At 53.7% G+C, this 26,065-nt stretch overlaps 1 protein-coding gene across 4 annotated transcripts; it reads right to left on the bottom strand.

Moving 5' to 3' along the window:
* Positions 1 to 2,257: 2,257 nt before the first annotated feature.
* AMOTL2 (angiomotin like 2) lies at positions 2,258 to 20,434 on the bottom strand. Of its 4 annotated transcripts, none has more exons than XM_036267119.1 (10): positions 20,338 to 20,434; positions 16,202 to 16,996; positions 13,356 to 13,659; positions 12,152 to 12,296; positions 11,673 to 11,765; positions 7,558 to 7,853; positions 6,468 to 6,772; positions 5,532 to 5,740; positions 4,607 to 4,786; positions 2,258 to 3,830 (listed from the first exon to the last, which is right to left on the bottom strand). In XM_036267119.1, the coding sequence occupies exons 2-10, from the start codon at positions 16,933 to 16,935 to the stop codon at positions 3,772 to 3,774; spliced, it is 2,325 nt and encodes a 774-aa protein (XP_036123012.1). In that variant the 5' UTR covers positions 16,936 to 16,996; positions 20,338 to 20,434; the 3' UTR covers positions 2,258 to 3,771. The 4 variants fall into 4 exon arrangements, with proteins under 4 accessions (XP_036123012.1, XP_036123014.1, XP_036123011.1 ...); XM_036267121.1 differs by having other exon boundaries at positions 4,607 to 4,783; XM_036267118.1 differs by lacking the exon at positions 20,338 to 20,434 and adding an exon at positions 19,679 to 19,813.
* Between the last annotated feature and the right edge of the window lie 5,631 nt (positions 20,435 to 26,065).

Genomic DNA, 26,065 nt, shown 5'->3' with positions numbered 1-26,065 from the left:
CACCATGTCCTGGCCAGGTCTTCATGGAGCTAGGAGATCAAATGGTGGCACTTCCAACAAGCTTCCTGTCCAGCTAGGGTCCCTGGAGGCAATGGGTGGCCTCAACCATTTCTGGGAGACTAGGCCCCAATTTGCTGCCTCTATCTTGACACTTTTCTCAGGCCCTGAGCTAACACATCTTTGAGCCAGGGAAAGAGTTAGTAATTGGCCGGGAGGAGAGGCCTGGAATACACTCACAGGTGGCCTGCTGGCCCTCTGGAGCAGTGTGGGCCACTTCTGAGCCACACCCCCAGCACTGGGTAAAGGCAGGGCTGTTCCTGGCAGAGAAATTTGTCCTCGAAGGGCCCAGCAGAGCCAGCTGCGAGACCCAGGGACTGGCCCCCTCATTGCCCAGGCCCCCTCATCATAGGTGCCCAGGCACCCAGGCAAACATCCTTCTCTGCAGGACTCACCCAACCCCACCACGGCCTGCAGTTCCACCAGTTTCTCCACTGGTTCTGGTGCTTTGTCAGGCTGAAATACAGGGTGCACTGAGAAGAAATGGCTCCTCAGACCCACTGGTGACCATGTGGCTGGAGAGCTCCTGGGCCCTGCAAGCGCACCAGCCAGAAGATGTTAGCACCCCTCACATCTTTTTCTATGACATGCTCAGGCACACACATGCATAGATGCACACACATACACATGCATGTACACATGCTGGGTTGGTTTCTTCACTTCCCTGGTCTGTGCCAAGGAGATATTTAAGTGACCCTTGACAGACTAGCTCTTGCAAAAGGGGCAGCACAGATGCTTTGAGTCCCTGGCCAAAGGTATAGGAGATAGGGGGTGGGCGCTCTTGTTAGGGCTTACTGCACCTGGGTCTGAGCTGCCTTCCCGGGGCCCCTTTAGCAGGCAGGTGGAGATGACCAGGGGGTGGTGTTTGTGGCCTCTGCATTGTATGGGGTAGGGAACTCTGCATGGAGAGCTCCCTGTTCTATGGGACCCATGACCATTTGCAAAGTTGCTAAAAAGTCCTTGATGTTCCCAAATCTTGTTTGGCTTCCATTTCTTGCAGGCAGATAGGCTGGCTCAGGGAGACATGTTCTCTAGGCTCCTACTTAATTACTCAACATGGCTGCTGAGTCCCCACACCTGCCCTGAAAATGCTTCACCCACAGCTGCAGGGGTGACTTTCCATCAGATGCCCACAGCCTGTCTGGCTGCCTGCTGCTTTGTGGTCAGCCTGACTGCCAGCCCACATCCTGATTGGGAACCTCCGTGTGCCTACGGCCCATGGAGGCAGGTACTATTTCTGATACAAGAACACTGGAGATTGAGTTTTTCTTTTTCCCAGATTGGAGTGTCATGCTTTCCTGTGCCAGGGGCAAGAGTGCTGATGCCACAAGGGAGAGGCAGTGCCCAATAGCGTGCCTCGTCCAGGCAAAGGGCAAGCACAGTGCCCAGTTTCTCAGAGGTTCCCAGACAACTTTCTGTGATGAGTGGGGGTGGAGGGAAGATAGGAGTGGGGTCTGGGGGAGATAAAGCCATCTCTGGACACCCACTCCTACTGCGGAGTAACCAGTGTGGCCACACGAAGTCAGTTAGGACAAAGCTGCCTGGGGAGGCTGCTCAGCTGTCAGACCCTCCAAAGCTGGTGTTCTCCGTGAAAGTGGAAAGCAAGCCAACATCCTCGTTCCACCTGTCTCAATGCAGCCTCACAAAATTCCCAGCACTGGTGGATCCTGAAGAGATACTGTGTACCATCCTAGCCCTGCAAGTAAGGATGGATCTGCCTTGCCCACTGGTATCCCCGTCGGAAAATGGAAACCAGCCCCCTTCATTCCTCAGTATGAGGAAGGCAGTGACCCCGAGCTGGCTGTTCATGGAGATGCTCTGGCCATCTAGGAACCAAGGTGCATGGGGCACGGTGTGGCGGCGCAGTTCAGTGCTGGTTGGACACTATGGCATGGGTGACCCCCACCAAACCCGTACCCCTGGCTTCCCTTCTCTCAGTGCAGTCTTACCCACGCAGACACCACTTTGATCATTCTTTTTTATTAAAATACTGTTATACCCAGTGGAATGCAGCAGCAATCCTGGTACAGGGTGGCATAACCAAACAGCCATGTTTACATTTTAAATATTTACGATAACTTAAACGTACAGACACACATCATGGTCTTTGGCAGAAAATGTTCACAGCACAAAAAATACTTTAAAAGAAATACCAAATATTAATCCAAAATATATTAAGTTGTTTTTTTTTTTCCTTTCACAATACCTTTTTACCATTTTTTCTTTTTCTTTTTTCTTTGTAAACAATGCACATGAACCAAATGTAGTTTTCAGCTTTACGAGGGGTCGGGGGGGCTTAAAAAAATATGCAGTTGTCCAGCAAGTGCAAATGTTCTAAAAGGAACCACGGGAATAAAATAACACATACAGAACTTAAAAACAGGAAAGGAAAAAACAAAGATTCAAGGAGAACTAAAAACAGTCGAGACCAACTGCTCAAACTGACCCGTCGCTCCTGGGGCTGAGCTGGGGGACTCGTTAAGACCAGAAGTCAGTCAGCGCTGCTGGCGGGCTGCCATGTGGATGCTCCGCTCCAGTCCAAGCACTGGCCCTGCTCCAGGGCACTGGGCCCTGGCAGCTTGAGAAGCCAGCCTCACAGTGTCATTTTGCGAGGGGCTCCCTTCAAAGCGCTGAGTCCCACCTCGAAGCTCACGGACTAGTTTGCACCAGCACCGCCTCTCAATCCTTCCAGGTGGGAACAAGGCAGCTTCTCGTTTTCTTCGAGAACCGGTGCAGGGAAGCCCACCATAGCAGAGGTCCGTGTGGCCGCTCACTTCATCTGGCTCAGGGTTCATAACCCAATTGAAACTGACAGGTGTCCCAGGGACAGGAGCTGTGGAGCTATTTCAAGAGGCCGGTGATGGTGGGTGGTGGGGGTGTCCCATGGGCATTTAAACCAGGTCAAGATGGGAGGAGGACGGTCAGTATCCCGTGGCTCAATCAGTATCAAAATCCACGGGCCAAGAACTTGAGCACGGGAGCTAACTGGGAAGCTGGTCAGACATTACAGGAGCCACGGCAGCAGGGACGAGAGCTCAGGAAGGGACGAGTCCGAAGCAAAACGCTTCAGTCTGTCCCACAAGAAAGGGACTTATATACAAACTGCCCAGCAGATCCCAGTCCACTTAGACAGCCCCTGCCCACTCCAAGTGAGGGGATGATGCCGTGGCTTCTGTAGGACTAACACCTTCAACATCCCCCGAAGAAACAAGTCTTAGTGATCCCAAGGAGGCAGTGAGTAGCTGAGGAGCAGATGAGGTTGGTTGGACCACACTTAGCCAGAGGGGGACACCATGGCCATCAGCTTGATTACCAAACCAGCCCACCAGTTGTCCACGGGCAGCCATCCCTGGAAGTCAGCCCCTTAAACCAGCAGAGCCCCTCCCTTCCTCCGCGACTGAGTGTCAGCTCTCTTCCAGGCCTTCAGTCACTATCCCAGCAGCAAGGCAGGGAGCAGGTCAAGGCCGAGTCCTCATTCTGCTCGGGCCCGGGAGGACGGTGGGGCCAAGAGGCAGGGTCTTCTGGGGCACAGGGGCTCACACAGCATCCCTCTACCCTGCACATCCTTCCGAAGCTCCTGGAACCAGATGGCCAATGGGAATGAGTGCTCGGTTGCGGGGTGTAGGGAAACAGCAGTTGGAGGGGCTGCTGGAATGGCCGCGAGTGGCAGAGGAGAGCAGGGAACGGTTCCGAGTCCCCATGGCACCAGCTCCTTCAGATCAGTATCTCCACCATGTCTGACAAGTCCTGGGCCCTCGATGCAGCGACAGAGTCTGCAGAGATAAGAACACGGACACACACATCAGCAAGTGTTTCCAGACCTCCCTTCTCAGCCCTGGTACATTTTAGAGATAGGACCCTTCTTCACCAACTCTGCCCACCTCAGCTGCCCAGGTACCCAGGTTCCCACAGCTTGGCCAACCAAGCACAGTGCTCTGCTCCCTCTCAGCTCTCCACCCAGACCACCAACCTCCAGCCTGGAAGACGCATTTGTTTATAACTCTGAACTCCTTGGAGGGCTCGGGGGGAGGGGGGAGAGCCCCAAGGGAGGCAGGCTGCAGCATTCTTTTCATGCCTGTGGTTTTCTGAGACGTTAAAGCACAAGCAAATATGCAGAGGCCAATGTGAAAGGGCACAAGAAATTTAAATGGCATCTTCTCAACTTTCTCCTTCCGGGACTCTTTCTAAATGAAGTCTTCGAACTTGAGCATGCCATCAGGATAACCTGCCAAGCTCCATTGTCCTGGATATTTAGATCAGCAATTAAATATGTAAGGAAGACTAGGAAAGAGGAGATAAAGTGTCTCCCATGGGGTCACTTTCTTTCTGAACGCTGCATCTGTCTAATCTGGGTTTCCCATTCCTCTATTCATGCATCCAACTAGTGCTCAAGGTCACAGAGGCAGGCCACATGCCCTGCTGGCCCGTCACTGTGCAGGGCCCCCTGGAGTGGGGGCAGTGAGCAGAAGAAGGGGTCTGGTACTGCAGTTCGTACCCCAATGTGCCCTCAGCCTTGCTAGACACAGCAGCAGGGGAAGTGCAGACCTACCCAGTGAGGCTGTCCTCTGGCCACTGCTGCACCCCAGAAGGTTGTCGGGCTCCAGTCCCAGGCAGGCAGCGGTGCCGTCTGGGAGGCCGTCGGTCTGGGTGCTTCCATCTCTGCTCCCGTGTTTGGCGTGGGCAGGAAGGGGAGCTGTGGCCACTAGCTCCTCCACAGGAGCCTTGTCTGCTGGAAAGGCAGAAGGGCAATAGTTACCGCCTTGTCCATATGATTGGTCCCCATGAAGAACACCCCAAGTTAACTGCACCTACTGGGGGCACAAGTTGCTCTTGATTGGCAAGAACTTTAATTAAGACTAAATGCTCCTGGCCCTGGCCAGTAGCTCAGTTAGTTAGAGCATTGTCTGGATACCCCAAGGTTGCAGGATCAATCTCTGGTCAGGCACATATAAGAAGTAACCAATGAATGCATAAGTAAATGGAATAACAAATTGATGTTTCTCTTTGTAACAATCAATAAAGAAGAAGAAAAAAAAAAGACTAAATGCTCCTGTTTCTAAATGGGAATAACTATCTGGCTGGATTGGTTTCCACATGTTGAGTAGCAGAACCCTTCTTTCTAGATTAAATCTTAAATCAGCAGGGACTTCTAGGGCATCTGTTTAGGAGGAGTGGGGGGGCTCAACTTGGAGGTACATCTGCACAGGAAGCGTCATTTTTACTTAGATAAATATTTTTACTTAGTGGCTGGTGCCAAGGGGGATGGACTTTATGGGGATGGGGGGCTCCAGGATCCCGCTTCACAAAGATAGCTGTGGGCTGCGGGATCACTGGAGTCAGAGTATGAGCCAGAGTTCAGTCACATGAGCTGGCTGGCTCCTCAGGCAGGGAGTCAAGAGCCCTGGCTCCTCTAAGCCTCAGTTCTGGGAGAGCAACCTACTCATCTCCCTCCGCCACCCACCAGCTCTGCTCACCTGCAGCCAACCAGGCAGGGGCATCCACTTGCCGCTCACTAGAGGAGAGTCCCTGCCAGCCCTGGGTCCCTGCTGCAGCAGCCGTGAAGATAGATGGCACAGACTTGGCGGGTCGCAGGGTGGCCTTGCTAGGGTCTTTCCTGGAGCGCTGCTGAAGGACCTTGATCACTGCATCCTTCTCCAGAATCTGGGCATGGAGCACCTTTAACCTGAGGAGAGAGGTCATGCCCACATCGTTAAACCCACAGATTCAACAGCCTCCAGCCTCCCACCTGGTCCTAGTCGGAGGGAAAGCCCATCCTACAGCCAAGCTAGACCCAGAGGCCCTTGCAGCAGGGCCAGGAGGGGCCTTCAGAAATGTCATCATCACTCTGGATTTTGATACTCTAAAAACCACCCTTCTGAGACCAGCAGAGGCAGGTCATCAGGGGTGGGTTCAGGACTACTGGATGATAGCAATGGCACAACCCTCGCCCTGGGGTGCAACCCCAGAGCTGCTGACCATCAGATGAGCTCAATCAACGTGCTTGTGCATTTGCGTCAGATACAGGTCAAATGAAATCTCGAGGGGCCTCTCACATTATTTCTGGAGAGAAAATCCTAGCTACCTCCAAGTCAAGGACCCAGTTGGAAAATCTTAGTCTCTGATTTACATGGTGGAAGGGGAGCAGGTAAAGGCCCGAGCCTTGGATGGCATCCAGCCCGTCCACAGCCAGGTCTCCTGGGCAGATCAAGGACTTCGTTGCTATCTCTGGGAAAGAACACGTGTATAACGCCTGGTGTACCAAACACACAGGGTCAGCTCAGAAGTATCAGGGACTGCTGAGCCACGTGGGAGAGGGGCTTATTTATCAGAGATTAAGGACATGGCAGAGACTGGACACTGCTACCTTCCACCACACCTCTGGTGCCCTGGCCTGGCCTGCAATGCCGAACCTGCTTTCCATCTCCTGATGCCTGTGGCCGCCTGCGAGTAGGCCCTCATTGAAGCTGCTGCTGGGTGAGGGCTGGGGGGAGTGTCGGATGAGAGTGGTGTCGCGCTGCGCAGCGGCTGTGGCGGCTGCATCCATGGCAAACTGCCTCATGGCACGTTCCTCCAAATACTTCTGCTCCCACTTGGTCATGTCGGCCTCCAGCGCCAGGACCTGCTCCTCCTTCTCCCGCAGTTGCTCTGATAGCCGCAGGGCACTCAGTTCTGGGGACCCACCGCTGCCACTACCAGTGGGGCTGCCGGCCTGTCTCTGCAATGCAAGGAGCACTGTAGTCAAGGACAGAGGTTGGGGTGTGCCGGCTACTGGGGCTCACCTCCACAGGAGGCCTCTGGCTTATGCCTGTGCTTGTCCAGCCATTTACAGTACTCTCTTCTCCCTTCCCGCTCCCACCCCGAGACAAAGGAGGTGGCACAGGTCCCCACATCCCCAGCCTGAATCCCGTGGCCAAGGGTACAGAAGAGATCAGGTCTGCCTCTGCATAGATGACCATGTAAGTTATCCTCTAAACTGGAAAAGTGCTCTTAACAATGACCCTGGGATAATAGGTGTAAATTATGGCAGCACTGGGCACACCAGGAGGTTTGCTCTGCCTTTGTGGGAAGCGTAGGGCTGTGAGTGGAGACATAACTCTACCTGGTTTGTAAATTCCAGGGTTATTTACATAGTCCAAAGTGAGGATAAAGATTTAGGATCGGGCAAGCATCTCTCCTGATCTTGGGGAGACACATAGAGCTGGCTAGTCTTCTACATCAAAGACCCTGAGCTACTTTCTCTAGAGAGCAAGGATGCCAACCCCCCTGCTGCTCCTGAGGACAGAAGCCCAAGTCTTGAGTCTTCGAGATCAGCCCATGGCCAAGTGAGCCTCTGCTGAGACTGGTGATTTGGAGGATCCTTGCAGCAAGGATGGAACAGAGATCACCCTTGCTTTCAAAGCGGGGCCTCAGCTTGGTCTGTGCAGGGGCTCCCAGAGACTTTGAAACTAGCTTCCTCAGGCTGTCCTAGCTCTGCCACCTCCACAGGGCCCTGCAGCTTACCTGCTGTGCACGCAGGGCCTTGAGTTCCTGTTCCAGGCGCGTGCGCAGACGTAGCTCCAGCTGCTCACGCTTCTCACATGCAGCCTGCAGCTGCCCGAGGGCCTGCTGCAGCCGCTCCACCTTCTCCACGTAGGCCTGCTTCTTGCGCAGCTCTTCCTCAGCTCGTGCAGCCCGGCCCTGTGCATTGCCCAGAGCCTGCTCCAGCAACTCCGCCCGCCGCCGCTGGTCCTCGATGGCACCACGCAGCAGTGCTATCTCCCGTTCCAGCTTCTCCTGCTCCTGCTGCTGCTCATAGCCTGCAGGGAGGGAGAGGGGCTCGGTCAATGACAGCGACCACCCCGCTGGCCCTATGAGCTCCCGCAGAGAGCCAGGCTCCTTGCCGACTGCTGGATGAGCACGACTGCATCTTACCCACCCAACAACCCTAGGAGTTGGGAATCATTATCAACCCCACTAGAGGTGAGGAAGCTGGGGCTCAGGTTAAGTTAGGAGTAAATGGCAGTACAGGACCAGGGCCCCTGCAGTAATGACTGGGCTACACTGCTTCTCTGCTGGGACGTGGCTGTGCCAAGAGCAAGCCCCAAACACTGACCACTTGCATCAGGTGTCACGGTTTTTAAATATGTTCACAATTTCCCCTGAACCTCATGATGACACTAGAAACTGACCAGACGGGAACTGTGATGCCCATTTACAGGCGAGAAAACAGAGGCTCAGGTGGACTGTGACACAGACGTTGTTCAAGTGGGAGAGTGAAAGAATAGGGACGAGAACCACCATTTGCTACACTACAAGTCGGGCACCTGCACATCCTATTCTGCTGAAGTTTCTAGTAACAGCACCTTGAGGTAGGATTTGTGACTCCCAACTTACAGGGAGGAAACAGGAAGTGAATGGTACTGCCAGGATGGGAACACAAGTCAGCCTGGCTCCAAAGGACCAGGCTGCTTCTGGCTATGGTATGATGCCCTGCACCCAGGGGCCTCCCAAAGTGGACTCCAGGGCTCTTTCTACAGACCTAGCACCTCCCCCGGCTCCATTACCTTCCATGGTCTGGGGAGATCACTGAGATATGGGCAACCAGGCTCGTAAAGAAATGCAAACTTTGGAGCACAATAAATGATGATGGTCTAAAGATTTGTGCCTGAGACTCCAACTCTCCTGACATCTTGTTAACTGCCCAGGAGAACTCTGTTCAGAGACCCTCTCCATATTGCTAGGCCAAGCCAGACCTGAGCCAGACCACTGAATCCTTCAGATGATGCTCTAGGCTTAAATCCACCTCCCACACACCTCCCCTTGGGAGTCCCAAGCTTGCCTCCCCCTGGCGAATGTGTCCACTGCCCACCTGGCTGAAGGGCAGAAGGGGGATGGGCTCTGGGCCTGCCTGATGCACTCAGAGGCACGGGCTCTGGAGCAGCACTATTACAGCACAGTGGACTTTCTGCTGTGATGGAACTGTTCAATCAGTGCAGTAGCCACTTGACATGTGCAGCTACTGACCAACTGAAATGTAGCTAGTTTGAGGGAGAAACAAAAATTTTCATTTTATTTAATTTTAATCTTGGGCCCACGTGTGGCTAAGTATCTAGTGCAAAGGACAGTACAGGTTCTGGAAGAGGAAAATGGAGGCTTGGGATCGGAGCAGGCAGAAGCCCTGACTTGGAGCCCTGGAGGAGGAGAGGGAGGATACAGGTGACCCGGGTCAGCTCTGGCTCACTCTGGATTTTTGAAGGCTAAGCCCCAAGCTGCCCTCCTTTCTTCATGTGGAGGGAAAAGATGGGGAAGCTCAATATTATTGAAAATGGAGCTGTTCATACTGGGCTGGCTTAACATTCAGTGAGTGGGGTGCAGGGTGCCGGCCAGGACAGTGGACTGAGAGTTTGGACCTAGAGACAATGACCCCTCTCGTGTGGGTTCAACAGCTTACAGAGTTTGCAGGAGGCCTGTATCTCATCCCAGCCTTGTCATAACTCCTGTCTTAGAGCTCCAGGTGACGAAACCCACGGGGGACAGAGCTAGGAGACGCAGGCCTCAGGCCTCAAGGTCAGATCCCCAGAGCTGGGGGTCTGTATGGCCTGGCTGCTTGGCAAAGCAGATGGCACTGGTGATCACCCTTCCCCGGGGCGGGGGGTGAGAGGGTGAGACTGAGGGAAAGCAGAGACGGTGTCCTGAGAATTCTGTTTCCCATGGCTATCAAGGAGCAAGGGGAGCTGTTTGGTTTTCCTCAGCCCTGGGGAGGGGTGGGAGATCTCAGCCCTCTGCTTTCAGTAGCTTCCTGCTACCAGCTAACCTCTAGGCCCCAGGGGTTGGGAGTCCTCAGGCTTTGGGCCTTCCCCAATCACCATGGGCCTGGCAGTCTGGGGGAGCACCTGGGGTGGGTCGAAGCCTGGAGGAGGCAGGAAGGCAGAATGAGTGGAGGGAGGAGGGGGATGTGCCCTTGGCCCGGAGAAGTCCAAGTCCCCGCACCTGCACTCTCTCCCTTTGTGCTCACTCTCTCTTCCCGAAGCAGCAGCGGGAGGGGAAGGGCCAGGCGGGCGAAGGGCGCCCGGCGCAGCAGTGCGGGAGCAGCAGTGAGGGAGCGGCGGGGGACGGGCCCTGAGCGGAACAGCCCAGCGGCTCAGGAATGCCAGGCATCCAGGTCACCCGTGGCTGCGAGATTACTGGCTCCAGCGAGGAGCCAAGAACAGCCTGGCGCTCGCTCCCCGGGGAGCGGAAACGCCTCCAGGCCGGCTCCCCCTCGCCCCTCCTCTGTCGGCTCCCAGAAACTCGCTTGTGACTTCCTTTGTTTGGCAGATCCAGGGCCCAGGAGTAGGCGCTTTCCTACAGGACTGTTCTGCCTCCTCCCAGCAACCGGTCCCCTCCAGACTCCCAAGGGCTGTCCCCTCCCCTTTCCCTCTCACCGCATCACCTCCCTCCCAGAGACACACATCATTGGCACCTCACCCCACCCAGCCAGCAGAGCCCGGCCCACCTCCTGCCCCACCTTCCTGATGTGTTCCCTCAGGTAGGGAGGTGCTGCCAGGCGGAGCTCACTCCTCAAGCTGCTCCCCCATTTCTCATCACCCCCACCACCCGGTCACCCACAGCAGGCTTCCTGCCGGGCTCCTTGACTCCTGCCTCAAGGCCACCCTCTCCCGGACACCAGACACCCCTCATTCCTCTTCTCTGCACACACCCCAAATATCACTATAGTACAAAGTAGACTCATACAGGAGGAGCTCAATCATTAACTGCCTCTGTCTTTTCTGATGGCTAGAGCTTACTGCTGCCTGCCCCACGCACCTCCCCCCGAACCTTCCAGCTGTTTCTTCACCTGTGGTCTGCTCTCCATCCCTGCCATTCCCACAGAACCTACCACGAGGGACCCCCCAGTCAGGTACCCTGTTTCCCCTGAATCTGTTCCTTCCTCAGGCTCGGCGCCTTTCTTCACCTCCCTGCCACAGGATCTTCTTGGGCCTGTTCTCCCCTCTGCTCAACACCTGCCAGGTGCTTAGCACAGTGCTGCTGCTGAACAAATGAATAACTGAATGGAATAGCCAACAATAAATCCACCCGCTCTTCAAGGAGGCTTCGCCCACCCCCTTTAGAGAAGCCTCCCCAACCCTGTAGACTGCACCTGTCGATGAAGTCCCAGGAAACCATTTTTTTGCTGTCTTTAGGTGCCTCCATGCTGTCCAGCTTCTCACCTGCCCACTGGGCACCTCCAACCTTTCTGTCTCATAGAACTGCCTGGGAAACTCAGACTCTTCCTCTCTTACATCTCACCATCTCCAAGGTGCCTCTGCCTCCTCCATTGCCCACTACACCTCTGCTTCTGAAGGACACTGCACTGCTGGTCAGCACCACAGCTCAGCAAATCACTGCTCGCCAGCTGTCCCTTCTTGTACCCTTCTGACCTTCCCAATAAATAGAGAACCGGACTGTATTGTTCTTCAGAAGCCCCTCTATCCCCAAGTCCAGCCCAGCGCTCAGCGCATAGCAGGCATTCAGTAAACCTGTGCTCAAAGCACTGTTTGGCAAAGGAAAGACCCAATCCTCCCTGTCCAGAGGGGCTGCTGTGGTTCCACCACCCACACATCTGGCCAGGCTTCTGGGTGGGACCCCCTACTCACTCTGAGCAAGCAGCTTGGCCACCATATCCTGACTGCCAGCCTGGGCCTCCTGCGTCTTGCTCGCCAGGCGGCGGTTTGCAGATTCCAATCTCTCTGAAATTAAAGAAAGATGCTTTAAGGAAAGATGTTGGAGTAGCAAGTGAAGCTGCCTGTCCAGGTGTCCCCTGGGGTCCTATCTATGGGGCTGCACCCTCTAAGCTAGGGATGGGCTCATAGGGGAGCCCCTGGATCAGCTCAGGGCCTAACAAAGGAGCAGCAGGGGCCGCATGGATGAGAGCTCATGAGGGGCTCCAAGGTCCAGAACTCAGAACAATCATCTCCCTGGCAGGGTGGCCACCAAGGGGTCTCAACCTAGCACTCTTTGAGTCATTTTATACTTCTTTTGGCTGAGGACAGAGAGTGTGAATTTTTCCCTAGCACTGCGGAATCCAGTCCTCTGCAGACACTCCTGCCCCTCCACCTAGGTGACCTGCTCTCACCTCTAAGATCCCGGTTGAAGTCCTGCAGCCTCCTCATTTCACTGTCCATTTTGTTCCGCATGGTCTTTTCCAGGGCCTCCCGCTTGGAAGAGGCTCTCGTCAGGCTCTCGTGGGCCTCGGAGAGCCGTTGGATTTCACTTTCCAGCTGCAAGAGTCAGACAGCAGAGCTGAAGGAAGGGGAGAGCTCCCAGGGGGGGTGTGGCATCAAAGCCCCCTCCACAGGCCCAGGCTGATCTGCTCCCCATCAGAGAAGGTGAGAGAGGAGAGGATAAAAATTGAGACCAAATATCCAGGTGGTGATAGTGGGAGGGTCAGAGCTTACAGACCTCAGGGAGTGAACCAGATTGCTGGGACCAGCACGCAAGGGTCCTGCCAACTGTCCTGAGGTCTAGATGCTTAGTAAACTCAGGGCTAGGTACCTGGAAACAGATGCCTCCAGGGTGATTAAACATAGCTTTTTGATCTGATTAAACATAGCTTTTTGATCTGAGCCCAGGTGGTCAGCAGTAGGCACAAAAAGACTCTAGCCATGTTCTGAGGTTTGACCCATTTTAGACACACAGGACAAACTTGGGAGGCTTGAGGCCACTGCTAAAGCTGAACACACAGCAGTCGACCTTTACTAAAGAATGGGGCACTGGACCCCAGCCTGAGCCGCCTCTGTCCGGAGTATTTGCTCCTCTGGCCATTGCCATCCATTGCAGAGGGCCAGCCTGGCCCAGCTGCCCCTCCCATTTGGCTGCTGGCAGGTTCCGCACGTGCTCCTAGCTGGCCTGTGATTCCAATAAGTCGCTCGTTTTTTTTTTTTCCAAGAGGAGGGGCTTTCTCTTTGGCCAGGACTGGCCTAGAACAGACTTGCTGTTGTGTGGGGCACACAAAGGGCTCTCTGTGGGAGGTGTCCGCGGGAGGGGAAGGGTGTGAGTGTGCAGGGAGCTGGTGAATGAGTTCTTTCTAATCACCACTGGCCAGCAACTGCTCATGCTCTAGACCTGCTCTGCCAGCCTCGCGGCTGCTCCCCAGCTGTCTGGAGTCAGCCAGGGAGGGTGCATAAGGGATTAGGGGTGGGGATGGGGGGCAGAGGGACGGGTGAAAAGCCCAGGCAGACAAGCTTTCAGACTTCGCTGCCTCCTGTTCCATTGCCCACTCCTCAGTGAGCCTTCAGGTCCGTTCCTCCCCCTGCCCCTGAGGCCCCAGTAGGACCTACCTTCTCCATTCGGCCAGCCTTCTCTGCTAAGCATTCCAGCTCTCTTTGTAGCCTCTCGTTGTCCCTCTGTAGCCTGGCATTCTCCCTCAGCACAGTCTCCATCTGGGCCAGTTGGGCACTGCCCGAGGTGGCCGGGGACACCTGGGTGCTTGCTAGCCCCTCCACCCCAGGTGGACTGAGGGAGCCTAGTGGGCCATGGCCCAGAGCAGCAGGGTGTGGGGGTGGAAGGTGCTCCTGGGGTTGCTGCAGGTACTGGTACTGCTGCTGCTGAAGGAAAACAGGAGGCACCTGGGCCTGCAGGATCCTGGGGAACAGAAGAGACAGTGCTCAGAGACTGCACAGACCCCCACGGCTCCCACCCCGGAGCAGCCCTGGGTCGGCCCAGCCCTCCTGGGCATACTGGAGACACTAGTCAACTCAGCCTTCCCACAGTGAGAAAGGCCTTTTCCACATGGTCTCTCCCTAAGACCTTCAAGGGCCAGAAGGGACTGAGATCAGGATGCTCGCTTCATGCCCACTTCACTGTGGCCCAGGCCTTGGGGATCAGCCTGAGCAGCCGTGGGCTTCCGAAACAACCAGCACTTAAAGAAGGCATCTTTAAAAATGTGCACTTGATTCTTCTAATCAAAAGCAGGTTCTTTTTGGGTCTGGAGGCCACCTCAATCACGCCTGAGCACACGGCCTTCCAGGCCCCTGGGCCACTCTGTGGCTGAGCCCCCGCAGTGACCTCTGTCTGTTATAAGCCTCTAGTTCCAGGCATTACATGAGCACCTGCCAGTGCACACTCACGGTTTTCCCTCCTATTTCGGGTCCCTTGCAGAAACATTTTTAGAAGACTGTGGCTAAGGTTAGAGTGGCGAGACAGATGTCAGGATGAGAGGCTGAGCTCCAGGCTGACAAAGCAGGCATTTAAATCCCCAAGGTGCCACCATGGCTCTGCTAAATTATGACGGTAGGCATCTGTAGCCTTAAGGGAGTTTGCCAGGCACTAGCATCGTGGTGGCCCATCCCCTACCTCTCCTAGTGGTGACCGCAGCTTACTTACTCTCTGTTTAAAGAGTAAATGTGACCCAAACACTGCATTTTCTGAGGTGTAGGGGCTGCCTCTGGACTATTGCAACAGCCTGAGTTTAGGGACAATGTTCTACTGGCTTCTAGCGCTGGAATAACATAAGCCTTCAGGTCCTGTGCTGAGGGAGGGAGCAAAGAGCAAGAGGGTGGGGTAAGGGTGGTAGTAGTGGGGTGACAGACCCTTTCTGGGGCTTGTGACTCCAAAGGTAACACAGACTGTCTTAGTTTTACCAGGAACTGTCCAATCCCCAGAAACCCCATGAAAATTTAATTCCACTTCTGGGTCCATCACCTCAGTATTCATGCCCACCCTCCCCTTCATCCCTCCCCCTGCGTTTTTGGAAGACTGGCTAAAAGACTCTGGCTCCCCTGTTCTTCTTTGGACCCTATGCTAAAAGATCCTGGCCCCAGTTCCCAACAAGTCCTCATCTGATCAGCCCAAAGGAGGAGCTGAACAGATACATGTCTCTTACTGCCTAAGGGAGAGCTTCCAGCGAGAGCTGAGCAGAGGGTCCCTTGGAATGCCCAGACTCTCCTGCGCTGCTAAATGTGGCCTTCTCGGGGCTGCTTCAGGAACTTGCTCCCCCTGCACTGGGTCTGGCAGACACAACTGGCATTCTTTGGGGATGACTTAGCTCCCAGAAAGAATAGAGTCTCCTTTCCCTTCACACTTGCTCTCCCTTCCCCTCCCCCTCCCTCTTTTTTTGTTCTCCTGCAAACAGTCTACTTCCTTTCCACGATACTATCTTTTCCTGACAGGGTTCAATAAGACTGGTCCCAAAGAAGAAACCACGACTCAGCTTCCGAAACTCTCCGCAACCCAGCCCTGAGAAGGGAGATAAGGTAAGGGGGCCTGGGAGGTAGCAGCTGGAGGGAACCCACAAGGCGCTGGCTCCTCCAATGCCAACACCCTTGCATCAACACTTTTCTCGAGAGCAAGGAAAGGCTAAATGGTGGGAAAGTGGGTGACTAAACGAAGACTCAGCAGGCATGAAGAGAAGCAGACTTTGACTCTATGCCACCAGAGGAAGGGAGTCTGCAAATCCTCAGGCCCCTCTGGTGGGGTTTCCTGGACCCCCGTGGGAGATGATGCAGGGTGTGTGAAATGAAGACCGTGTGTCAGCTTCCTTTCTAGGAATACATATTTCTGCAAACTCTCTGGGCTCCTTGTCTCCATTCTTACCCATTAGAATCCATCCTCTACAGGGAGCCAGAGGGGCCTTTTTAAAAAGCCCAGTCACATCCTCCAAAGGCTTCTTCCCTTCACTTAATATTAAACTCCAAGACCCCAGCAGCCTCTCCTGAGCCTCCACAGAAAGGGGCTTGTCTGGACCCAGAATCCTCTCCCTCCTACAGGCTCCAGATACTGGGAACACATGGATGAACATGAAAGGAAACAAGCAGCTTCTGCCCTGGTGTAGAATGGGAAGAGGTCTCTAAGGAGGCCATCAATGATCCTAACCCTGTCTTCAGCAAGTTCTTTCTGAAACCTAACCTTTAACCCCTGCTGTAATTCATACCCTCTGGAAACTGGTTACTTGACTGCTACAACTATTCAGAGACTGGTGTCCATCTCCGAATTAAACCAAGGTGTGTCACTAAGTTCTCATGGGACCTTGGCTAAATCCCTCTCTCTGGGCATTAGCTCTTCACTCTCAGGAAGGGGATGTTTCTGGGGCTTGCCAGCTGACAAAGGAGCCATCTGGAGACTCTCCACCCTAGGGGAACTACACTGAAGGAAGTCAAGGCCTTGGAAGACCAAGGTGGGCAGTTACCTGACTTCAGCATGCTGGAGGTGTGGGCTACCCCGGGCACGGTACCGCGGGTCGGTGACAGCAGTGGTGGTCTCATGAGCTAGCGCAATGTGTGGGTACTGAGGTGGAGGTCCACGAGGCTCCGGGCCCTCGACAGAGGGGCCCCTGGGTGGAGGGCCCTGCTGGTTGCGGGCCAGCTGAGGGAAGCTGTGGGAGGAGCTCATGTGGCTGGGGGCCCGGGCACCGTTCCTCTCCAGGGACAGCTGCAGGAGCCGTTCACTCAGGGAGCGCACGTGCCCATGTCTCAGCTCTCGCAGGGCCTCATCTTGCCTCCGATGGCCTCCAGGGGCCCCTCGGGGATCCGGGTCACCAACATGTGGCCGGGGCCCCGCCTGCTGGGCCGCATAGTACTGCAAGTGGGCTTTTGCCTCCTCATAGGTGGGTAACTCCTCGCCCTTGCTGGGCTGTGGGCACAGCCGGTAGAGGGTATTCTCTGCCAGGTGGGTCTCACCGCCCTGGTGCTCCTGGCCCTGGGGCTCCTGCCTTGTGGCCTGCTGCAGCACCTGGCTGTCCTCAGGTGCCAAGATCTCCAGGGAGGCTTGGGGGCTCCCTGTGCCCCCAGCTCCAGCCCCACCCCGCAGGGCCTGCTGCTGGATGGCCAGCAGTGTGCGTGTCTCAGTCAGGTTGCCATAGCGCAGCTGCTCCTGGATAAGACGGTGCAGGACTGTTCCTGAGGAGTCTTCCGGCGTCCTCATGCTTCCTCGGCTTGCACACACCTTCCTGGACAATGGCCAGAGGCACGAGGCCCAAGAGCACCTGTGAAGAAAGAAAGAAGAGCAATGAGTGAGAGCACATGGGAAAGGGGGGAAAACTTTCCATTAGGGCCAGGTCCAAAGCATAATGGTAAAGATCGAGGCTTAGAATGCCACACAAGCCTGACGTCAACTGCCAGTGCTGCCCCTGCTGATTAAGGCAAGTTATCTAACCTCTGAGCCTCAGCTTCCCCAACAGAAAAATGGACAAAATAATGCTTGCTGTATGAAGTTGAAAATGAAAAGAGGAAATGGCTGTTGAGCTTCTGATCCATTATAATCTTAGGTAAAGGAATGCCATTATAACTATATTCATGGAAACTGACTATGCCTTAGAGAAAGACACCAGTACCTAGAAGGTAATCAACCAGAAACCATAGCCTCCTGCAGTCAGCCACCCATCAAAGAGCCTGATGAGAGACTCCAGGACAGGCCTAGTTCAAATCTAACCACTGAGCAGTCCAGTCCAGGGGTGAACAGGGCCCCAGTCTACTGGCAGGTGATAAAGAATGAGATCAGTCCAGTAGAAGCCCCAGGCAAACATCCCCTAGCACCCTCTAGAATGAAGCCTGCCTGAGCTCCAATCCTGGCAGTTAACTCACCACCCTTTACCCTGCAGAGCCCTCCCTGTCATGGGATGACCTTGGCAGTCACTCTGCAAGGTAAATGAGAAGAAGGAGAACAGGCATCTGGATTGGTGAATAAGGGATGAAAAAAGAGAGGCTACAATAGGACAATGGTTTTGTGAGATGAGGCGAAAAGGTGCCACCCATCAAGATTTGTGGGTCAGTCACATAGCCTGTGTGTTGAGAGTATCTGTGTGGGTACTCCAGGAAAAAGGATGGACAATGTGTCTAAGTTGATGATTACCACCCCCACCACACGCACACGCACACACAGACACACACACACAGAGACACACACACACACACAACTTGGAAAAGCCCTCTGTGGTCCTCTAGCCACATAGGAGATGAGCACTCAGCATCTTGACATCACTAACACTGGAGCCCAATGGAGGAGTAAGGGAACAAGGGGGAGGCTCTTGGCTGCAGGGAGCTGGAGCTGGAGGCTGAGGGCTGTGAGTTGTAGGGAGATTCTCTCTGAGGAAGGTGTTCCTTTCTCAGCTTGGGCTCCCAGTGGCTCACGCCTTCCAGGCGGCCTGCCTCACCAGGCTTCCTTTCCACAGCCTCCTCCAACACAAACCTCCAAACTGGGATTCAGGGAAAGCCAAACAAAACCCACACCTCCACAGGTCCTGTGTGTATGGGAGGAGGGGAATGGGAGGAATGTGGCCCTTCCTCTGCCACAAACTAGATCCAGTGGCTGCCGCAGTCTGGGCTTGGCTGGTTGTCAGCCATTCCCAATCCACTCCCTCCTCCTAACTGCCCACAGCTGAGGAGCTGGCGATAAGTCTAGAGGACATCTCTGTCCTCATCCTTCCTGGCACCCCATCATGGCACCCCCTCCCCCTACACACTAGAGGAGTGGAGATGCAAGACTCCAGAGTTATCAGAGGCAACACAAACAAGAACCAGTTCACCCTAGAGCAGTGATTTTCAACGAATGTGCTGCAAGAATTTTTAAAACAGGCAATACCTGACCTCTTTTCCCGATTGTCAAATAAAAAAACGACAACAGTCAACACAATTGCCCTTTGGTGTGAATGAATCACAATTATACCTTTTTTGGGGTCAAACTAGCAAAAAAATATATAAATTTTTTTTGGTGTGCCGCAGAATTTGAATAATTAGTTAACGTGTGCCATGAGATGAAAAAAGTTGAAAATCGCTGCCCTAGATTGTCACCCGCCAGGCAGTTCCTAGGTTCATCAGTGTCCTCTTGATTCAGAGGACCAGGGACTGCAGAGCTTTCCGGACAGATTCCAGACCTCCTTCCACCAACAGTGTGCCTGGGAGCAGGGAACACCTCCTCCGGGGCCTCTCATCCCCACTTCGTCCTTGTCGGTCCTCGTCCAGACCCTCAGATACACATCTTTCCCGCTGTACGGTTACTAAACTCGCCCCCAGACCCCCGAGGCGCACCTCGGCTGCGCCAGCGTGCCGGGTGCTCTGCAATGCCCCTTTCTAAGCAAGCACGCCTCTCCGGCGCTTGCCTGGGCTCACGCTCGCCTAAAAAACCGAGTTGCGGGTCTCTCCACCCGCACGCAGCCGGGGATCCCTCCCTACCCGGACTCCCGGCCGACCACGAGCGCTCGGGGGCTGTCGGCGCGCCCAGCGCGAGCAGGCGAAGGCAGCCCGGGGCCCGGAGAGGTCCTGTGTCGCGGGCCCGCCTCCTTCCCTCCCTCGCTGCCCTCTTTGTTTTCCGAATGCTCCAGCGCTGACGTCAGCGGGCTGGACGGCAGGCTGCATTCTTTCTAAGTGAGAGCCAATTCGTGGCTCCGAAGAGGATTTTCCAAGGAAGACAAAGAGGAATTCTTGGGCTAGTCGGGGACAAAGGCACCTGTAACCCCCACCTCTTCAGGTCAGCCCCAGGGCCCTGAGACTTAAATTCGAAAAGGCGATTCTTGTCCTGTTTCGCGCCCCTCTCCCCGACCCGCGACCAAAACACTCTCCCCACTCTCCCCAGAGGCTGGCCCCAGCCCAGGGGACCCGCGCGCCTGCGAGAACTCCCCCAGCCCGGGCACACGGTGCGGCGCCCTCGAGGCGGAGTGGCCCTTGCCCACCTTTGTCACTGCCTAGAAAGGGCGCCCTTGCGCCCTGGGGACGACGGGTCCGCCGGGCTACTGCTCTCGGAAAATGCCGGGCCGCGCGAGTACAGGATTCGACTGGGGCGCGTCTCTGCTGGCCCCAAGCGCTGCCTGCGGCGCCGATCAGCCGTCCTCACTGCTGAGGCCGCGGGTGCTCAGCGCGGTCAGACCCGACGACCCAGTCTGGCTCCGCTCCGCTCGGCGGCGAAGGTGTGCACTCGGCGGTGGCGCAGACGCTCTGGCCGCTCGGGCCCCAGCGCGCAGCCCCAGGGTCGGCCCGCGCTGGAGGCGGCTGCTATGCCAGGAATGTGAGAGTTTCAGGTTCCCCCTAGGGATCAAAGCGAACCACAAATAACCTCTCAGCGCACCGCCCTCCTCCGCCCTCCGCCTCCGACCGCTCCCTCCTCTCGGCCCCCGCCGTCCTCCGGGGAGGCGGCGCTGCGGGCCCGGCGCGGGGCTGGTCCCCGAGCCCCGTCCCCCGTCGCCCTCCGAGACGCGCTGCGCCCCTCCCCGTCCGGCTCCCCGCCGCCTCCCCCTTCCCTCTGTGCTACGCTTTGCCTTCGGAGCTGCTAGAGAGGAGTGAATCCAATTCAGTCCAATACCTTTTCCCAACCCCGTCCCCGCCTTCCTCTCACCACTTTATCCTTTGGGCTGGACAACACTGAGGGATGTACTTCGTGTGTCCATGAGGGATTCTGGGTGTCGCTGCGGGAGAGAACTGGGGAGGGTGGAAGCTCGGGGTGTGTGTGTGTGTGTGTGTGTGTGTGTGTGTGTGTACTGCAAAGTTGTCCACATCTGCCTGGTTCCGACCCTGCCCCCGGCGAAGAGATGACTCTGCTTCCTGCACGGAGCCTCTTCCTAACCCCCACTGCTTTCACCGCCCGCGGCGACCTTTGAATTGCACTTTTATTGTTTACAAACACCTTCGCCAGCTCTTTTAGGACCTGTCTCCACAGGAAGTGTGAATCTGGGTTGGAAAATGTTGTAGTTAATTTGATCCACCAAACCAACGGAACCACCCGCTGCCAGGCGCTCTGTCCAACCCTAACCGAAGAAGGTAGTCATGGGCAGCCCTTTACGCAGAGCGCACGGTGTTGCACCACTCGCTTTTCTCCTAGTCATCCCATTCAGCCTTCCCAGTCATCCTGCCAGGGAATTCTGTTACCGTCCTTGTGTTATAAATGGGGACTCCAAGCCTTGGAGAGCTTAATTAGCTTGCCCCAGGTCACACAGGGAGTAGGTGATAAAGGCAGGTAACCACTGGGCTGCTTAGTTTCTCGTTCTCAAAACCCTTCCATGGCCACCAGAATCCAGACTCCCTAGAAGGGTAGGGCAGGAAGCCCACCTCTCCCCATCTGCCCTTCCTCTGGTCCAGTCTCTTCTTCATTTCCCCCTTCACCCCTGCTGGCCAGCAAACGCCACCCCCACCCCCAACCCCATGTCCACTTCTGTTTCTCCTGCTGTTTCTCCTCTGGGTGGAATCCTCTCCTATGCCTTTAACCATTCCTCCCTCTCCCACCTTTCCACTAAGCTGGTCCATTTGTGCTGATGGAAACCCTTTCTTCAGAAAGCCGGCTCTGACACATCCTCCCCAACTGCCTTTCCCTCTTGCCATAACTGTTTGCCATTCCTGAACCCTAACACACTGGGCCTCACAACACATTAGGTGGGGGGAGGTGTCCGGCTGCTGTCCACAAGGAGAGTCAGGGCTAGCTTCCCTGTTTGTCTGGGTTATCTCCCCTCCCCTCACCAAAGTTTGCAATTCCAAGATGGGGGAGAGGGGGGGACAAGAAAATTTTGTAAGTTCAAAGAGCTATTTACTATCCAGGGACGTTGTTAATATTTAATAAAGCCCTCCCCCAATTTTTGTGTATGTGTGTATGATTTACTTGGAAGCCAAATATTGCACTTGGCTTATCACTGCAAACAGTGGTCAGCGCTGAGACAAATGAGAAGATAAGTCATTTGTGCCAAGCCAAGGTATATTTGGCTATCCAAGGACCACCTCACAAAGAGAAACTATGGCCAGCATGCCACTGTCTCAACAAGATGCACTAGGTAGAAATCTGAGAAATGAACAGGAAGAGAGAAGAGGTCCCCAGGTGGCCTTAACCTGTGGATAGCATTCTTCTTGGAAACATTTGGTGGAGGTGGGAGAGTGGGTGTGGGCTCTAGGGTAGCAAAATCAGGGGGAAGGTCACATGGTACAGTTTCTGTGTCTGGGGCATTCGGGAGACACCTGACAAAACCCTTTGCAAACTCTCTTGAGATGGTTGCAGAAAGGACCCGGCCCAAGGGGGCTAGAGTCAAGGTGGTACATCTTGGAGTGGGAAAGTATACTGCAGACATAAATCAGCCTCATGACTACTCACCCCCATGTCTTAGAGCAACAGACCACAAAGAGAGACCCCAAAACCTGAATGGGAAATTTACACTTATTTTCTCCTCCTGTCTGCAAAGATGGAAGGCAGGACCTACTAGGTAGGGCAGGGCCAGAGGCCTCAGAGGAGCAGCGAAAGCTGGCAGCCACACCTGGCTCTGCAGGGTGACTGGGTGAGAGGGTCACCACAGCTCAGATGTGCCAGAGGCACAGGTGCCACTGGGCTGGCCAGCCTGCTAACACATACATCACCTTTGCTTACAGCAGGGGAAGAGGGGCTTGCCTAGTGATCCAGTGCTTTCTTCCTCCCAGCTTTGTCCCTCTCTGCCCATCTTGCCCCCTTCTGTCTTATCCTCCTACCCCTGCAGGTAATGGCTCTTCCCAGATGACAGTGTGGCTGGCTAGGTCTGGAATTCTGCCCAGGAAAGATGCAGAGAGTGACCCAATTCTCAGGGTAAATCAGGCTTGACGCTTTTGCTCTGGAGAGTGCAGCTCCCAGGGTGTGGCTGCATCATAGGTGTGCACAGGGCTTAGGGAGGGATCTAGGCACCTACACCCTTGCCCCTCCTTAGCCTAGGCCTGGACTGTGTCCCACTGCATCCAACAGGGAAATGAAGGTGAGTTCTGAGTTGGACTTAGCAGCCCCCTCCCATGGAGCGAAGAAGGTAATGGTGTCCTTTTTCCCAAATGTTCAATTGGTGGAGGAGGGGCTCTAGGGCCCAGATGGCAACATCAAAGGAAGACTCTGCTAGTTGTGAAATTCTCCCTTCTAGTCTCTCCTGGATACTTCTTTTGACAGGTTATGGAGAACAAGAAGCCCGCCAGAATCTGGAACAAGTAGCAAATTTGCAGCAAGAACCTGGACATTAGGATGGAAATCCAGTGCTTCAGTTTCAAGAGCCAAGCTGGGTACCCTCTTCTCTTTCTCCTCTGTAAGCCCCTGGGGTCCATTATTCACCCCCTTTTATGCCCACCCTGTCCCAGGTTTCCCCCCAAATCCTCTCTTTTCACCACCACCATCCCCCTTTCACTCCAGGTATCAGGCCCAGAAACTCCACCAGGCACAGGTTGCCTCACAGGGTGGGTGTCTTTGGGGAATTAATTCCTCTGGAGTTGAAGCATTTTTGAAATAATGGTTGGGGTAAGAGAGTGCTGTCCTAAAATATCAAGAAGTTCTGACTTTCCAAACGGCATATACCCCTTAAGTCCCTGACCTTCCTCTGTGCCGTTGGCTTCTCTGTTCCTACAGGCGCAGGGGTGGGATGATTCCTGGAGGCGGTGAGGTCCTACACTGGGGAGGGGGCTGTGAACACTGCTGTCATCTCTTCCCCTGCTTTGGGGTCTGTAACTGCCCAGAACCTCCACGGTCCCTAGGCCTGTATGTGTCCAGGAATAATGTCTGATGGATATTGGTGAATAAATTGATAAACTACAGGAGTGCACCCTTCAGTTTATTCTTCTCTGGGCAGCCATCAGGCTGGGGATCGGGGACTAAGAATTGGCACATTCGAGGCAATGAAGAAGGGAAGATCACTTTGCAATATTAATGTGACTCCAGACACCTGCCTTTTCTGCACAGCTCCCTTGTGCTGAGGGGATCGGTGGACGTGCAATAGCTGCTGGGAGAGACCCTCTATTCTTAGCAAGAGACTACAGGGAAGGTGAGGAGGTCCTGGGTTTACAGAGCTCCTGGTAGAAAAGAACCCAACACAGGTTTCTGAGGCTTCTGGGGCAGGTCCAGTGTGATAGAAGACTGCCCCCTAGTGAGCCTCATCCCCACTGCTGGGTCAGCTCCCAGAGCTCCCAAGGTGGATCTTGGGTCCCTGAGAGGGGTGGTGGAGGGATATTTGGGACCGGGTTTTATCCAGGGGATAAAACCAGGCCCCTCCAAGGATGGACTAATGGCTACAGTTGTGTTTCTAATTTTCCTCCCATTCCAGCCTCTCCTGGACTTTCACATGGTCTTGAAAGAGATGCTTACGATCTTTAACACAAACAACGTTAAATCATTGACATTGGGAAAATACCTTTCATTTTCACACCTGTTCACCCTTTCATGCATCTCTTCTGTCTGTATTGCATGTATTCATTCAAAATTTTTTTTCTCAGTATCATTTGAGCTGGCCCTATGAATCCAAAGGGGTTTTCATCCTTGTGGAGTTTACAAATCACTCGGTGCAGGGGAGAAAGAGCCTAGTACACTGTAGAGCAGAGAGTTCCATCTTGGAGGAGGGGAATATGAGCACAAAGAGGAAATTATAGTAGGCTTCCTGGAGGTGATGCTTCTCAAGCTGAATGCTCAGGCCAAGATAAACTACAAAGTGCCTTCCCCAGGCTGGCATCTGGAGAGCCTGCACTAGAAGCACAGACCCACTCTGGTTCACTGGAACAGAAGCAGGAAGTGTTGAGCTATTAATGGGTGATTGCTGACCTCCAGTCCCCCAACTGTCTCTCTCCAGGAGTATTCATGGGAGGGAGGGATTACTAAGGGACATTTTGTGGTATACATATGCTGAAACATCAAATAATGTACTTTAAATAAGAACAGTTTTTTATGAGTCAATTATACCTCAATAAAAAGATTTAAAAAGTCAAACAGTACTACAATGTAAAAAGCAGTGTCCTGTTCCATTCTCCTCCCCACCAAGTTCCATTCTCAAGAGACAACCACTTTCAAGTCTTTGTATGTTCTGTTACTGATACCTAAATTTCTCAAAAACATCCTTCTTCTATTTCATGATGTTTCTGCTTTAGGTGTTATCAACTATAAAAGATTAGGATAGCGCTCCCTTACCCACCAGACACACACAGACACTTGCACACATACACACTTCACTTTGTCCAGCCTCTTGATATGGATAAATGGTATTTTTTTGGCATAAATTACTATTCATTGTTTATATGATTGTGACTATGTAAATATTGTTAATAATTGAATCACATATGTGCCATGATTACACTTCCTTTCTTATACAACTTTTATTTTTATTGGAGTTAAATATTTGCCTCATTTTTTCATTTTTGTGGTGTGCTATATATTTAGCATTAACATGTGCCCAAATGGACAGGTAGAATCCTGAAATTCAACTCAACAAATGTAGACCCATTAGTGTTTTAACAGGTCCATTTTGGTCTTAGTTGGAACAGGTTACTCTTTGGTCCCACCAAACAGCTTTCATCTTGAGAAATCCCTTCATCTCCATGGAGGGTCCTTCCCCAACTTCTCTTCTGTTTGCTTTCCTGTCTCCTGGACTCCTTGTCTTCCTCTTCTAGTAGCTTCCTAAGAGTGGATCTGTAGGAGGAAAATTAAAAAATATATATTGTGCCTTGGTCGGTTTTGCTCAGCGGTTAGAGCGTTGGCCCATGGACCAATGAGTCTTGGGTTTGATTCTGGTCAAGGGCATGTACCTCAATTGCTGTCCGTCCCAGTCTTGGTTGGGTCATGCGTAAGGCAACCAGTTGATGTGTCTCTCACATTGATGTTTTTTCTCTCTCTGTCTCCCTCCCACTCTATCTGATGATAAATGGGAAAATGTCCTCGGGTGAGGATTAAAAATATATATATGGTCTTAAAATCTCTTAATTCTATTCTCATACACTATTGATAGTTGGCTGGGTATAAAATTCTTGATTAGAAATAATTTTTCCTCTATATTTTGAAAGCGTTGCTTTATTGTCTTCTTGCTTTCAGTATTGCCATTGAGAAGAACAATGTGATTCTGATCGCTGACACCTGGATATAAATTTTCTTTCTCTCTGGAAACTTTAAGGATTTTCTCTGCATTTTTCTCTGAAATTTCGGAGTGATGTGTCTTGATATGTTTTTGTCCTTTGTTCTGGGTCCTTAGTGGGCCCTTCCATCTGGCATCTCATGTCCCTAAGTGCTGGAAATTTTTCTTATATGATTTTTGGGTTACTTTTCTCCAATTGAACTGTTCTCTTTGTTGGAATTCTAATTATTTGGATGTTAGAACTCCCAAAAT

This window comes from Molossus molossus, unplaced genomic scaffold (assembly GCF_014108415.1).
Source record: "Molossus molossus isolate mMolMol1 unplaced genomic scaffold, mMolMol1.p scaffold_m16_p_18, whole genome shotgun sequence".
Lineage (NCBI taxonomy): Eukaryota > Metazoa > Chordata > Mammalia > Chiroptera > Molossidae > Molossus > Molossus molossus.
This window is presented reverse-complemented; position numbering and strand designations above follow the sequence as displayed.

Bases quoted from the DNA above. Each gene is read 5' to 3' on its own strand.
- AMOTL2 (XM_036267119.1), bottom strand. From the start codon at position 16,935: ATGAGGACGCCGGAAGACTCCTCAGGAACAGTCCTGCACCGTCTTATC. The intron at 7,854-11,672 runs GTGAGTAGGGGG...CCCTCCCTGCAG, and splicing joins GGCCAAGCTGCTTGCTCAGA to GCTATGAGCAGCAGCAGGAG. The intron at 3,831-4,606 runs GTAGGTCTGCAC...TTATCTCTGCAG, and splicing joins CCAGAGGACAGCCTCACTGG to ACTCTGTCGCTGCATCGAGG.